Source organism: Etheostoma cragini, chromosome 18 (genome assembly GCF_013103735.1).
Source record: "Etheostoma cragini isolate CJK2018 chromosome 18, CSU_Ecrag_1.0, whole genome shotgun sequence".
Classification (NCBI taxonomy): Eukaryota; Metazoa; Chordata; class Actinopteri; order Perciformes; family Percidae; genus Etheostoma; species Etheostoma cragini.
This window is the reverse complement of record NC_048424.1, coordinates 21,562,518-21,578,443: the sequence shown is the minus strand read 5'-3', so window position 1 is coordinate 21,578,443 and position 15,926 is coordinate 21,562,518. Positions and strand designations below refer to the sequence as shown.

Genomic DNA, 15,926 nt, shown 5'->3' with positions numbered 1-15,926 from the left:
CCCCCCCCAGAGAACCTCCTCATTTCCACTCAGGTCCTACTGGGCCGGATCCGATCCGGGAAAAGTTGCTCCTGGGCTGTAAAGGAGCTTTTTATTTTATTGAGTTGATGTGGATTTTCCAGTGTTACCTTGTCTGACGACCCTGTGTGGGTCTGTGGTCTTCATCTCCACAGGGGGGCGCTGGGGCTCCCATCCCATCACAGTGAGACATCACTTTCATTTGATTTCTCCAAAAGTCCAAAACTGTTTCTCCATTTTCAGTCTGGATGCACATACTCAGACCAGCCTCCAAGTTCAGATCACTGACTGAGTCCAGTGGACTAAATTAGGGAATGTAGACTTTGTTAATTCAGGATTTCATTTTGCATTTTGCTGCTTAATTTGTAACGTGTGCTGCGAGCATGAAGGACGGTGTGATGCAGAGTCTTGTTCACACATTAACAACACAAACACATGATAGAAATATAGATGCTCAAAGTCATACTTTAGCTTTAAGGGCAGCTGAATGAAGGTTACTCCAGAGATGGATTATTACACTTTTTTTTATAAAAGTGGGGGAACTGGAAAGACATGGATTCATGATATATTGAAGCAGCAGAAGCGGTTATAGAAATCTATTCTGGGGTTTCCAAAGTGAGTCTTTAAAGAGTGGATGCACAAGACCAGAGAAAAAAATCTAAAGTTTACCTATTTTCATTTGTACATATTTCTTTTTTCTTAATTGATTAACGTACAGTGCATATGTTTCTAAATATATATATGTATATACAGTATATATTCCTTTCATTTATTTATATACAGTATATATATTTATGAATACATATGCACATATTCAGTATATATAGTCACACTTGGGGGTGTTCAGTGCCTCTACAGTCCCTAGGAGGCAAACTTGACCCTCCCATCTACCAGTTGACACTCTGTACCTGGTCCCCATGGGGACTTGAGCCCTCTGGTCCCTAAAACCAAATCCCCACAGACTGAGTGACTGCCTGTGTGGGAATGTAATAGGATGTGCTGACTAATCATAGCATACCTTAACATAGTCCACTTTTAAATCAACATTCATGGCATAGTGAATCAAATCCCTTAAACGTTACTTTCAGTGAGAGAGAGAAATGTTGCTCCAGGCACAGCGAGCATTATCCATAAGTCTTCATTTCTGAAACTGAAAAGGTTATGACACATGATTTTCAGCAATTTCCTGCCCATCAAAATGTTCAGTGGCGTATTTATAGCCTGCAGGCACTTGGTGAAGACTGTTCCCGTCATCAGAGAACACCTGATTAAGGGGACTGCACCTTTTCTCTCTCTTTCTTGATCTCCATGGGGCTGATTGGACTTACCAGGGACATGCAGCACGTAGTGGACCAGGATCTCTGCTGGAATAGAAACTCTTCATTTAGTCAGGTCAATGAAGTACACACACACACACACACACACACACACCACAAACACACACAGTGTAATAAAAGGGAAAGTCATCCCATTGGTGATCGTAGTTCTTTTATTGTTTGTCCTGAACTAGAATGAGCCTTTTTTTTTACTGATTCTGGTACACACTGTACTACTTAAAGTGAAACCTTTTCTACAAAACATCAGGAAACATCACAGCACACAGGAATGAGACTGACTCAGTGATGTCAAATGTCAACTACAAACACATCCTTGCTTTACAATCTTCACCTATAGAACAACAGAGACAACAGCAGTCAGTCAGTCAGTCAGTGAAACCCTAAGCAGATGTGGGAACTGGATCTATGCCTTCTGGGGTCTTAGAGGAGGCTAATAATGCGTTTAAGCTCTCAAACAGTACTATCCTTTTAATAAAAAAAACCATGCCATAAAACACTATTCACAGTTACTCAAACTTGGAAATATTTTGAAATGCTGTACCCAAAAGCAACAGAGTCAGGATGTCCCCCATCCCCATTTTAAAATCAGATTCTCTTTTTTCCAACATAGGAAGAAAGTCTTTATTCACAGTTTCTGTTCGAGTGGTTGATTCAGGCTTTGAATAATTAGTCTGGGCTCTGTAAACTTGGTAGCTGGGACTAAAGTGTAGCAAATCTATCTCTACCCTCAGTAACAAATCTGAAAGTACTGGCTGGGGGACTTGAGGGGGCTCTTGTAGCTGGACGTGTCCTGCGCTGTGCTCTGGCTCGTTGTGGTTTTCTGCAGGTTTAAGGTGAAGGACGGGGTCGTCTTCTTTCCCTCCGGCTTGCTGCCCCCCCTTGCCTGAGGGTGGTTAGGTGTGGCCGTGGGCCCGCTGTTAGCAGGCACAGCTGCGGGGGATTTGGCGGTCTCAGAAGATCCAGTCTTTCTTGTGAGGGGGCTCAGATAGATCTGCATAGTCACTAAGTGAATGGTGAAATGAGGTGAGGAGGGTGAGTGAATAGACAAGTGGGGGGAGGCCAGTCAGCGGGGAAGGGTAAGAACACAGGACGGAGGTTAGGTTAGGGTTAGAAAAAAACAAAGGTGCAAGGGGTGATGGGAAGGCACACAAGTCATGGTGAGATGTGACATAAAAATACGGATAAAATAACAGCTCAGACACAAGATGGCATAGATAAGTATGTTGATAGGGATGAATCCTACCTTTGCAGTGTGTCACCCGCCTTGTCCCTGCACAGAAACAACACAGAGAGGTCCCATTCACTTACATGCAGCAAAAGGTTCCTCTGTCACGCCAGTCGTTCGCTAAATCACTTTTCTTTCTTTCACATAGAGGCTTAATCAGCAGCTGTGTCACATTCCTGTAACGAGGCAGCCAGACGCAGCCTGGAAAAAGACAACTGCAGGGAAGCAGGGAGGGTGCTCACTTACCGACACTTACTGCAGCCTCCTTGGACTTGCTGCTGTTTTAATGAGAGAGAGATCAAGAGAGAGAGAGAGAGAGGGGGAGGGGGAGAGAATACAGAAGAGGACACAAGAGAAGGAGAGAGAAACAGAATATGAGATACATTGACACAGAAAGCGAGAGATCAGTGTCAGGTTGACCAAACAGTGAAACATCCTATCTACTGAAAGTGTTGTGGTCCAGACCACCTAAACCAAGTCCTGACCCTACCAGAGTGTGTGGAGACCAAGACAAGACCAAGACTTTGATGGGCTGAGACCAAGTCCTGACCCAGACCAGAGTGTATCAAGACCGAGACAAGACCAAGACTTTGATGGGTTGAGACCCAGTCTTGACCCAGACCAGAGTGTGGGGAAACCGAGACAAGACCAAGACTTTGACGGGTTGAGACCCAGTCCTGACCCAGACCAGAGTATATCAAGACCGAGATAAGGCCAAGACTTTGACCGGTTGAGACCAGACCAGTGCAGGTCCCACACGGCATGACATAACATTTGGAAAATGATAACCTTGGACACTCCTCGGGCTCAAATTTGACCCATTTTAAAAAAGTTTCTAAATCAGAAATTTGGGTTTCCTTCAACCAAAATGGTTCCAAACAACACTCCACACAAGTTAATTAACTGATCAGTTCACTACTTTATTGAATTTGGTAAAAGAACGTTGAAAAAAGTGACAAATATGTTTGAAAAAGCTTCAAAAACGTTAGAAAACGAACGTGGCAAGAACGTCAAAATAAAGTGGAGAGAAAAGATGTCGGGGGAAGTGGTTAAAAGGAGTTAAATAACTGATCAGTTCAATTCAGTTTGATTTAATTTTGTAGCATTTAAAAAAAAGATTTAAGAACACTGGAAAAAGTGACTGAAATGTAGGGGGAAAAAAAACAAAATGTCCACAAAAACGCAAAAATAATCAGACAGAGACATTGCAATAAGTGAGAAAGAACTTAAAAACGTCAAAAAGTGACAACAAATGTCGGAGAAAGCTTCAAAACAACAAAAATGTCCCAAAAACTTGACAAAGTAAGAACTTTGAGAAAAGTGACAAAAGTCTCTCAAGGAGGTTTTGACTTCAAATTTTGTCCCAGAAAAAGGAAATTTTGTTTAACGGGAAGACAACGTGAAGGTTAAATTAATCTGAAAGATCCACATTCCCTTAAAAAATCCTTCCTCATTCACCTCTTTTATTGCCATAAGTGGGTTGTAATGAAATGCCTTGAAAACCAGTCTTGAAATAAATGAAACACTGTCTACTGGCATGAAGAATATAATCTTCTGTGGTTTGATGTCAGAGTTAACCCTTGTGTTGCCCTCCTGGCTCAAAAACGGACAAACATTTGACATTTTTGCCCCTTTTTCAGACTTTTGTTTTAGCTTTCACTAACACCACCTTACTGGTTATACTACTTTTTGGAATTCAATTATTTGCAAAGACTTTTGTATGTAATCCAATCCTATTTTTTTTTGTGGTGATTTGGTTAAAAAGAAACCCGTTTCTTAAAAAGAACATTGATTTGATAAAGAACAGCTTCTCACCCTTCTGGAGGTTTCTTACAGGTGGAGGCTGCAGACGGGGGTCGTTTAGCGGTCTTGCATGGACTGTCCTTCACACTACCTGGGGGGCTCTTCACACCACTGGAAGAAAAAGGAAGAAAAAAACTAAGACTGTAAGGTCATGGTTCTTCTGTTTTTAGGATTCTATTTTAAAATGCATCTAACATGTCCTGGGGTGTCCCATCCTCCATGGTACTGAAAATGAGACTCCGAAACCATGAATCATGAAACCTCTCACATGTCTTTTCCACCAAGGCAGTTCTGGTGCTGGTTCCGAGTCAGTGCCAAATATCGAAGCGGTTCTTTGCTTTTCCACACAAATAAACCTGGCTCGGTGCCAAGAAGACGGGTTTCAACTCAGTACCAACTTAGCGCTGGTCTACAGATAAGAACCGGTTACGTCAGGTGCTTGGGGGGGTGGTTATCATGACGTTTGAAAACAAAAACTTAACTTAACTCAGGGTTAAGGTTAAGGTTAAGGTTAAGGTTAAGGTTAAGATTAAGGTTAAGGTTAAGATTAAGGTTAAGGTTAAGGTTAAGGTTAGGGTTAGGGTTAGGGTTAGGGTTAGGGTTAAGGTTAAGGTTAAGGTTAGGGTTAAGGTTAGGGTTAAGGTTAAGGTTAAGATTAAGGTTAAGGTTAAGGTTAAGGTTAGGGTTAAGGTTAAGGTTAAGGTTAAGGTTAAGGTTAAGGTTAGGGTTAGGTGCCTTGAAGTCAACGGTTGCAGCACTGCCTGGAAGGAGACGTTGGGGGCTTAACACACCATCGAGCAAGATGAATTAGAGGAGAGAAAAGATGAGATGAGCGTGGAGAGAACGCCACTGCTGTGAATGATGATGATGGTGATGATGATGATGATGCTTCTCCCTTCATCCTAACACTGCACGGACAGCCTTAAGTGAATAGTGATTAACTCTCTCTGTGCCATTATATTGGCACGCTCCAGATATAGCAGGAGACATTAAGGTCCCTCGGAGAGAAGCTGCCGCGCTCTGTGACTAATGCTGTCTAATGGCCCCGTCATTTCAAAGGTAATAGAGAGGAAGAGCGGAGAATGGTTTGCTGCTTTATTGCTTCGAAATAAAGGTGAGTGTTTTGGGATAATTATAGTGCATCCATGTGCGCTGTTTCTTGAATAATGGAGGGTGTCTGCTGATTGCTTTTGCACATTAGATAATGAGAACTGAAGCTTCGTTGTGAGCTGCTTAACCAGAACTGTGTTCCATGAACAGGGCCGTTGGACTGGAGGGTATAAGGGGACTGAGGACCCAGGGCCCTCATATGAGAAGGGTCCAAAAAGATGCTAGAATGAACCACACCTGGTTGCAGAGAGGGACCCATAGAAAATGCTTTTCTAGAGTTTTGTGCTACGCCCCTGTCCATTAATACTGTGTGTGTGGCTTTCCAGTTGCCCTGGGTTTGTTTGTCAGAGATTTAGAGGAAAGCCCCTGTGATCTCTTTTTCCCCACATTGAGAAATCAATCAACAACTTTCACCTTTTTGTTTTGCAAATGCTGATACTCTCAGATCTCTCTGTTCACAACCAACCAAAACAACACAAATACTTAAATATGAAAACGTTAATTACGTTTTTTTTGGGATCTTATGTAGGTCTTAGCCTGTCTCGTGAGACCATGTCCCGTCTGCAGACTGAACAGCATCAACAGCTGCAGCAGCGGCAGTGGTTTACCTGCGGGGGGGTGTTGGGCTGTAGTTCTTGGCTGGGGCGCTTGAGGGCAGCGTGGTGCTCTTCTTCAGGGAGGCCACGCTGGACGGCACCATGGGCGGTCTGGAGGGCAGAAGTAGAGACACTGGCCGGGCTGTGTAGACACACACACAGGGGGGTGAGCATGATGCACGCGTCTTTGTGGAATAATAGGGTGACCCTAATGGACTTGGTTCGGGGTCAAAGTAAAGAGTTATCAGGACATGTTTCCTAAACTGAACTAAGAGTCCAACTGAGATTAGATTTTAGAGCTAATTCTGTTATTATTACATAAGTTGATCATCTTTTTCTATGAACTCTCTTGATACAGTTACTTTTCAAGTCCAAATACCCAATATTCCTAAATTTTAGCTTCTCTCGTTATGGGATTTCTCCCACTGTTCTTTGTCTTATATGATTAATATCTTTGAATTTTGGAGCGTCAATTGGACAAAACAAGCAATTACACTTCTTTCCAACCCGACCAATCGATTGATTGATTACATTTAATTAAGGATTTAATCAAGGAAATAACAAGCAGATCAACAGATGATGTCAATAAACATTATTTACAAGGCATGCATTTTCATTTTTAACTTAAAAATCTTAGCAAACATCCCTTAGCCCTACATAGACATACAAAGACAACAAGACAAACAAAGACAAAGATGTATGTTGAACATACAATGCATGATAAATGCCTTAATGCATGTTGACCAACTTGTCTCTTATAAATCAATAAAATCGCTCTCAGGCTGACTGTAGCACATAATAATCAGAACTGGGTTGTATTTCCTCAGCAAAGCACAGCATCACTGATCCATTCAAAAGTCAATGTCTCCTCCGATAACAGTAAAGATCATGATGAAAGCTGTTGGGCATATTGACATACCTTAAATCCCCATATTTACTGGCAAGATTACACACACACAGATCTATGCTGACCTTTAACACCCGACGGTCTCCTAACAGCACCAGAGGCAGCTGCTTGGTGCTCCTCAGATATGTTGAGTCTCTTGAGGACATCAGCCAGAGCCATCTTCAACAGCTGGATTTCATCTTCCTGCATCTGCATCCTCTGCTCCAGGTAGGTCAGCCGGTCGGCCACGTCCAGGCCGCTGGCTGCCGAGCTGCGGTCATCTGAAGGATGGATAGATAGATAGATAAGATAAGATAGAGAGGTTTATGCCCAGATTATGTTGTTTGTTATATTTTCAACTACATTACATAACTAATGACATGCTTAACATCCAATGCATCCATTAGCCTTCGAACCATGTCAAAATATCTCCAAATATGCACATTTCACAGAAAAGAACAAAGAGCAAACTCCCAAAAACACACAGAGCAACAGTCAGTAGGACTTTGTTAACCAACTGAGGGTGGCAGTGAGCTTCATTACCACAAACACACACACATGCATGCATGCACACACACACAGAAAAATGCCAAGAAGAAATGAATATGCAGTTGACTCATACTGAAACCATACGACCGTTTGGTAGGAGAAAATAAGTCAACTGTCTACTCACATAACAGGACTGCATAAGAAAAGTACTTCCACAACCAAATTTCTGCTAAAACTTGAGCCAAAGCATCATTTTAATAAGTTATTTATGGAAATTCTTCCCTAAAGGCTCCTTAAAGGCTCATCATTGTTTGGATCAAACAATTGTGTTTTAGATCAAAACACAATCAGAGAAAGGAATAAGCTCTTTAACTTCGCCTGTTTGTGTCTCCGCAGTGAAAGACAAGCTAATGAGGTCACAGCACAGCTGGACACAGCAGATCATCCACCCTGTCATTCCACAGCTACATGTCAACAAAGGTAGCAGAGAGAGAACACGTCGAAAACACCGCCACTAACACACCATCATGTCTCTTTCAACCACTCTTCTACTCCACTTTTCCTTTTCCCGCTACAATCATCAGTCCAACAGAGAGACAGTAGTTGAGAGATGGGTACCGTGGGAGACACTGGACACTGATGAGCAGTTTGGGTTCCTCTGCTGGCCTGTTGGGCCCTCCTCCACTACACGCGACGTCTTCCTCCTCTTCCTCTCCTCTTGCGAGCAGCACGCTCTCTCGCTTCTCTTTCCTCCTCTGGCTCCAGTCAGATGGGCCGGCTCTCCCTCCATCGGATCCTGATCCACTGGCTGGTGTCCACTAAGATCTTATCTCCTTTGCTCCACTTCTGTCACACACACTCCCAGAGCTGCCTTTCTGGTGTTTTCTCCGCCTCCTTACTACAGTATCTGCAGTACTTCTTGATCCTCTCACGTTTCCTTGGTGGTCGCCTGACACACTGTGGGTCGCAGTGATGTATATGACGGCGCTTAAAGCCCTTTTGCTCAGGCTGTGCGCTTATATAAATGTGGGGGTGGGGTTGATAATGCTTAAAAACTCAGTGGTCATCCAATTCAGCTTAAATTGTCTGTGCACGTGTGTGCATGTACTTGCATGTGTGTGCGTGGGGTTGCAGACTACAATGATAATCCCTCAGACTGAGCCTCTCTGACCCCACCCCCACACATAAACCCCATGTCTCTATGAGAGATGGAGACACTGGGAGGAAACAGCGGAGATAAACCTGATGTGTGTTATGTAGGTTACAGTGCAGGCGAGCCTGCGCAGCTGGAAGGATGAATTTAGTTAACATTATTGGACAGATATTTGAGGAAAGACAAATTGTTGATAAAATGGAAAATAAATTAAAGTACATAGATGCTTGACAAGCCCATACCACTTGATGTTGTAGTTGAAGTGTGAAAACTAAACAGATCTATACATTGACAGTTCGGCCATGTGAAAAAAATATTATTACATTCAGTTTTACACTATTACATCCAGTTTTAAATCAATAGGAATGATGACATTTGGAACATGATGGATGTTGTTGATGGAGAATTTGGTTTCTTGTGACAGGGGTGTGGGAGTATTGTACATCTGACAAATAAAAGGTTAAGAACCTCTGAATTTAACTGTACTGCAATGACTATAACTTTTCCAGTTAGTTTCTATGAAGCCTCAAAACTGCATGTTTTTTCTGAGGTGCATGTTATACAACGTTAAAACAAATCTTAAGATGGAACTCTTTTGAGAAATGAGTTTTTCCTCCTATCAGAGGTGATCTGCCGTGGGCAGTGTCGTCATGCGAGCATGCAACCAGCAGTAATCTAGCTCTCATGGAGAGTCGTGGCTCGGTGTAGGCCTGGGATTTTCTGTTTCTCCTCTTGTCCTGGATGTGACAACATCCTCGTGCCACCTCCACGCACCCCATATGGGATTAAGATTAGAATAGCACATAATCCCAGGGCTGTAAAAGGGAATTAGCAGCGTGGAGCTCAATCTCTGCACTCACTCAGCTGTACAAAGACCAGGCAGGCTCCCTGGACGCCTTTCATGCAAATGTAAACACACAAACATGCATTAAGTATGTCTCTGCACCTGCATCACACAAATGCATCCACACATGCACACTCAGCCAGTTTCAAAATTCGTAACCCTACAATACCTTTTAGCCGAATGAAAATGCATGTACTCCGAGAAGCAGAGTGTTTTAATCTCTGCTCCCAGATGGTTTCTTGAATGAAGGAACAGCATCTGTCTGCTCATATCAGCACCCTGCATGCTGAAATATACAGGCCATGCACAAGCAATCTTATTACACATATATTAGTCCACTGATATTAATATTCCTGAAGGGGAAGGGGCTCCTCAGCCTGCGCACATTCGTTAACACCCACAGTCTGACTGGGTGTCATGTGATACCTTGGGCATGTAAATACAGGACAAATGAGGACGAGAAATGTGGCTTTTCATTCACTATATTCATAAGGTTATTCAACAAGTTGTGAAGAGCTATATAAAGTACAAACATCAGATTATCTAATTTACTATTTCTGCCTAATTTGGCTGAATAAATAAAATATAACCTCTCTCCTTGTTATGTCAGTAGGTTGGGAGATACTTTATAATTCTTATGTAAATCGATCAAAGCACTAAATATATACTGTATGTAGCACAGTTTATTGTAAACTTTACAACTTACACTTCTTATTCTTTTTCTTGTTTTCTGGTCAGAAGCAAAGAAATCTTTCAAACCTGAGCAGACTCGTACATGTATGCACACCCAGTGTTTGGTAAAATGCAGGAGGTGTGTGTATGTCTTCTTTATAACAAGTAAAGATGCAATTCATACGGAACACTTTAAAGGGTCAGTTCTCGCTCTTTGTATCCAGCAGTGTGGCTTTTAAGACACTCATCTCTTAGAACTGAACGTTTTAAATGGATTATTGTGCTTTTAGCGCGATTGTTTGGTGTGGAGGTCTGGACCGTCTGCACAGTACAGTACAGTACAGTACAGTACAGTACAGTACAGTACAGTGCAGTACAGTACAGTGCAGTACAGTACAGTACAGTACAGTACAGGACACACCACAGGATGTAAATAGGAAATATATTTAATTTGGGTGAGCTGACCCTTTAGCGTGTATCTCACTCAGCTGTCTACCTGTCATGAAGTCGGTGTCCGGTGCCAGCAGGCAGTCACTGTTGTAGTTCTCCTTCAGCGAGGGCCTCCTCAGCAGGTCGTGGGCCGTCTCCTCCATCCCCAGGCCCTGGTCCACCAGCTCCTCCATGTGTGTGTGTCCCTCCTCTACGCCCGCTGCCATGGCCCTGACAGAGAGTGAGCCTGCCTGCTATGTCTCCTACGCTTCACCGCTGGGTTAATTCAACTTTACTAAACCACCAGCGGCCACCACCTCTCGCTCTCCCTCCCTACCTCCCTCCTGCTGTCCTACGAGGAGTGTGTGCAGGGTACAGGGAGAGGGTGATGTCATTGAGGACAGATTAAGGACCTGGTAAGCCATCTGAAGCTCAGAGGAGGACAAATAAGAATGTGTGTGAGAGAGTGTGTGGGGACAGGGGTCAGGGAGGCCTGACACAGGGAAACGTCTTCACATTAAAAGCCCCAACACAACTTCCGGAAAGATAAGCTACTGCCTTGAGGAGGAAACCATGAGTAAAAATTACTGATCTGTGTGCTGTGAAAACACACACACACACACACACAAACACACAGCAGGGTGGGACTACGCAATTTGCTGTTGCATGCAAAGACGCACAATTACAGTCCTAAAAAGAGCTTACACCAGGCTGCCATCCGGCGTGGCCGGCCCCGGTGAACTGTTAGGATGATGAGATTCTGAGATTAGGGAGCAGAACTTGATTAATTATAGTCATCAAGAAGACAATAAGCCGGACGTGGTAATTAGACCAACGGAGGAAGACAACAGGAGCAGATGAAAAGCCAGTTAGGCGATTGTGTCCGGGTCTCCCCCAGTGTAAGCTGGCTTTCTGTCGATTTTGCGTTTGCTGGATTGATTCTATCTTCAGCAGATGCTTCTCTCTGCTGATCTGTCAAAGCTCTCTGGCCACATCGCGGAAGTCCTCCATCCCCCTGAATGTAAAAAAAAAATGCTTTGGACTACATTTCTTTTTACTGATGTCTCACAAAACCACAATGAAAAATAGGAAAGCATTGGTGTCTGTAGCCAGTGATCTGATGTCAGACATGGGGACGTGCTGTGTGTTAACCTTAAGGAAAACAGAAGCGGGGGTTTCTGGTTTTCTCATTCTCGCTTCTCTTGTTTTTCTCTTCATTCCCTTCTCTTCACATGTCTCTTGTCTTCTCGCCCAGTCATACTTCCTCTAATGTCTGCATGCTTTTCTCTGTGTGTTTACTGTACGTGGAAATTCATAATACTTGTGTAATCTATGTATCTATTGTTGATTTTACCAGAATAACAACTTGTTTTCCTATGATATGATTGATGTTGCCGTTATTAATTACTGTATATACCACTCTCAGGACACAATATGATGTCCTATTTAAGAAGAAAATAAGACACAATATCACGAAAATTGGTTAGATAAACAACAACAGAAGAGAAATGTAATGGAAACAAAAAGTCAATTGAAATAATATAATACATTAATGATAACTTAATTTGAGTAAAGGCTCAAAACCTGTGAATTTAGCTCATTATTGTTGTTATTATTCAAGATCTAACTATTAATCCCCATATGTAAAACACCTGTACATGCCGGTGTGTTTACATTCTTCATTTACTATATCATTATTTTTCTTAATATTAGAATATACTGTATATTATAAATATAACACCTGTGCAGGGCGCCCGGATTGCTCAGTTGGTAGAACGGGCGCCCATATATTGTGGTTTACTTGACACAGCGGCCCGGGTTTGACTCCGACCTGGTTTGCTGCCTGTCATTCCCCCCCCCCCCTTCCTTTCTTCAGCTATTCTGTCAATAAAGGGCTAGAAATGCCCCAAAAAATAATCTCAAAAACTTGCACAGTGTAAAGATATTTCACTACCACGGTTTTTATTTAGAGTGTAGGTCCTTGTTCTCATCACAATGGAGTTCTTTACTGTATATTTTTTATGTTATATTTTCTAATTTGCGCCGTCCTTATGTTGTTTGTTGTTACACTTTATCTCTATTTATCTATCCAACTAATCTCTCCAATGAGACAGAGTGTGGATAGTGTCTACTGGTACGCAAATAAAATGTGAAGTAAGTTGTAGCAAGACCATTTGGGGTAGAAAATTCAATCAAGACAAGTACAAAAGTAAATAATTGTCACTAATGTGTGCTCATGGAAAATAAGGCTCCTCGCTGTTTTAAGAACAGCATTTCTTGCTTTTTCAAATCAGAGCACACAACATTATGACAAACTGTCATATACTGTATGAAATCTTAACAGGCTAAAAGCTAAACAAACTGTCAATTACATGTATTTTTAAGTAAACAGCCAGAGCCTGAATGCCAACGCAATAAAATCTTAGCGGCCACGTGGTTTTAACTGATGGTGAAGGTTTTATGTACACAACCAAGCAGCCAATAGTCTTCCAGCAGGCTGCTGCACCTGAGAGGCCTCTGAGTTCAAAGTGTGTAGCTAGTTATTTTATTATGGGTCACTAATCGGCTGCTTTGGCAGCCGTTATCCCTGTGTAACAAACACTATGGACCTGTGGTGTGTCTGTGTGTGTCTGTGTGTGTGTGTGTGTGTGTGTGTGTGTGTCTGTGTGTGCTGGACATTCCTAAAGCCCTAAGGTCTGGACGGGGATAAAGGCCAACGCCAGATAATGACTCTGCTGACAGAGGACCTGTGGGGGGGCGAACACGGGTGAGGGACAGGAGAAGGTTGGGAGCGGTCTCTCAAAGAGGGGTTGACCCGGACCTGTGCATGCCTTCTAACTGCTGACCTTCTGTGGAGATTGTACAGCATATTAACAGTTTCTTATTGCAGGAAGTTTATGGACTTCCTACTAATCACATGCATTGAAAACAGCTTCCCTTTTGCACAGTATGATGTAATATAGCAGAGAAAGACACAGCGGGTTTGTGTGTACCAAAAAAAACTAACATCCAGACAGAATTTTCACAAAAAATTATAAATATTCTTTCAATGGAACATTAAATCAGTAGGGGTGTTATATAATTCTTCCAAAAGATCCAAGAGCTTTTCAGAGAGCATGACAAAGTGACATTTATCTGATACACACATTGCTTCTCTACTTCAAAAATATCTACTTTTGTACTGTATACCCCCCCTCCGTTTTATCCAAATATATCAAAATATAGGTTGACAATAAGCATCAATACGGATACAGACCACACAGAAAGCAGAATCTCATGGGTTGGGCAGGTGCTTCTGTGTTGTGACTCATGGAGTGAACACACTTCCTGTCTGTCATCAGTGCAGGTCACTCAGTGTTTGACCCCCGCCCCTGTGGACACAGAAACTGACTCTTTCCCGAGTGCTGGCCATGCCTTGTTGTCATAGCAACAAAGGATACAACTGTGTCCTTGCAAAGCTACTGGAAACTCACATAAATAATAACATCCAAAGTAGTCCGTGCTTTTGTTGCAGGGCCGGCCAGCACATGGGAGGATGACTCATGGTTACTGAGCTTTCTTCGTCTCCTTGTTTCAGGAAGCTACTGCACCAAAAAGTAAGGATGCAAGGAAAGAGAACAAGGAGAGGAATGGGATGTGGCCATGAGACTGTTCCGCACACATAGGATTCCTGCCCTCTAGGGGACTAACACCGTCAATGCACATCTAGGAGAAAGTCCGAGAGAGGCAACGGTGGCCAGCTGATGTGGATGGTGGGAGAATCCTCAACTTCAACTACTCATCTATTATATTCAAATTCATTGATTTCCTCTCAGCCCACTGGAAAACCCAGAAGTTTTAATCATTTAAAAAGGGACTGTGGTTGGGGAAACACATTTTGTCTTTTATTTCATTAAAAAGCAAGGCCCTCCATGATTTGTTTTACTTTGGACCGTCCCTGTATCTTAAAAAAATGTATTATCTCCCCTCAAGTTCTCAAAATACAGTATGAACATAAAGTAGGGAAATAGTCTCTATTAATGGCAATTTGAGCAATATTTTCACTTTAGAACATATGTTAAAAAAGAACACCCTTCCTGCTCTCCCAACTAAATAAATTACAAAAAATGAACCCTGCTCCGTCCTCCCTAGTGCTTTTCATACAGTCCCTGATGTCGGACACTTACTGAAACTAACACGGGGCTAGGGTTAGAGAAGAGACCTGAGGAGGTTTTCCACCTGGAGGCCAGAGCACGTCCCGTCCTGTCTTAGGTGTACGGTCTGTCTCTCCCCTTATAGGACGAATCAATAAAAGCTCAGGTGACCATGTTGCCACGGCGTTCTCCCAAACGTCACACTAAAGGTCAGTCGGGTCAGGCAGGGGAGCCAGAAGTCGTCCGGTCCAGCAGGTCTCAGGTCAGATTTGACTTCTCAAAGGGGAATCAAATCTGACTCGGATCTGCTCTCCCTGACTGCCAGCGTGTGCTTGGGTCTGCCCCCCCGACAACTAAATGATATCAACTAAACATTTACATCTCTGTCAACAACCGCCAATCAACCATTTCATTTCTAAACTTATAAATTACAAATAAACAGAAATCACTTCTATCCTGGTGTGTAAAGACACAGGATATAGTTAATCAATTAGACACAGTATTTCCAAATAAGTTAAATCTTAATATATTCTACTGTCCATTTAAATATTTTTTTCTTACTTTAAATATAGTTATTAGATCTTGAAAAATACTACACTGTGCATTGGCTGTCTGCTTGTTAAAGAGTGCCCGGTGCTTCCTGGGTTCAGATATGTGCAATTCATTCAAAATGGCGTGGAAGGGAGCTTCTCGCCTCCTGTTCTCTCCAACCTTAGGTCACATGACGTCATCAAGTCCCTTCATCATCCTCTCTTTCATTTGGTCAAATCTCAATTAACGCTGTTGTAACGTCAAACTAATTTGAAATTAAAAAAAAGAATGCACATTTTTTGGATTTGTTCCTTTTCCCTCCTTTTTCAAAAAATACTAAGTCTAAAAATATATTGCATATGCCATCTTAGGAAATTGACATAATAAAATATTCTTCATAAGGAGAAATTGTAAAGTAGGAGAATATATATTACCTCTTTGAAGAATCTGGCTGTTAATAGAAATACAAAACCCAATTACCAGGATTTGATTTAGTTTTGGGTTAGAAGTCACGCTGCTCAAATAGCAAAAAAGTTAAAGATGGCTTTAGAGTGTTGAAAACCTTTTACCGCTTATCCAATGTTGAGGAAAAGGGCGTTTGCAGTGTAGGAAAGCAATCAGGTACGCTTTGCGTTTCAAAAAAAGGAACACACACTCCGACGCTACTCGCTTTCTGAGTGACAGGAAAACACTTGCAAGT

At 42.4% G+C, this 15,926-nt stretch overlaps 2 protein-coding genes across 8 annotated transcripts in view; both read right to left on the bottom strand.

Moving 5' to 3' along the window:
- Positions 1-15,926, bottom strand: part of LOC117961326 (bromo adjacent homology domain-containing 1 protein) — a 45,581-nt gene that overhangs the window by 5,558 nt on the left and 24,097 nt on the right. For all 3 annotated transcript variants that reach the window (XR_004660385.1, XR_004660386.1, XR_004660384.1), the window contains exon 8: positions 7,490-7,492. The gene's annotated coding sequence lies outside the window, so the exon portion shown is untranslated. The remainder of the gene's footprint in view (positions 1-7,489; positions 7,493-15,926) is intronic.
- LOC117961352 (echinoderm microtubule-associated protein-like 1) lies at positions 1,537-11,123 on the bottom strand. 5 transcript variants are annotated; one of them, XM_034899941.1, is made up of 8 exons: positions 8,083-8,582; positions 7,062-7,256; positions 6,102-6,231; positions 4,396-4,494; positions 2,827-2,858; positions 2,599-2,625; positions 2,047-2,357; positions 1,537-2,006 (listed from the first exon to the last, which is right to left on the bottom strand). In XM_034899941.1, the coding sequence occupies exons 1-7, from the start codon at positions 8,252-8,254 to the stop codon at positions 2,083-2,085; spliced, it is 930 nt and encodes a 309-aa protein (XP_034755832.1). In that variant the 5' UTR covers positions 8,255-8,582; the 3' UTR covers positions 1,537-2,006; positions 2,047-2,082. The 5 variants fall into 5 exon arrangements, with proteins under 5 accessions (XP_034755832.1, XP_034755834.1, XP_034755835.1 ...); XM_034899943.1 differs by lacking the exon at positions 8,083-8,582 and adding an exon at positions 10,630-11,123 and having other exon boundaries at positions 1,537-2,357; XM_034899944.1 differs by lacking the exon at positions 8,083-8,582 and adding an exon at positions 10,630-11,123 and having other exon boundaries at positions 1,537-2,357; positions 2,827-2,855.

Coding starts and splice junctions, on each gene's coding strand:
- LOC117961352 (XM_034899940.1), bottom strand. CDS start 8,254: ATGGAGGGAGAGCCGGCCCATCTGACTGGAGCCAGAGGAGGAAAGAGA. Junction 7,257..8,082: donor AGTGTCCAGTGTCTCCCACG/GTACCCATCTCT, acceptor TCCATCCTTCAG/ATGACCGCAGCTCGGCAGCC. Junction 2,859..4,395: donor TGTAAGAAACCTCCAGAAGG/GTGAGAAGCTGT, acceptor TCATTAAAACAG/CAGCAAGTCCAAGGAGGCTG.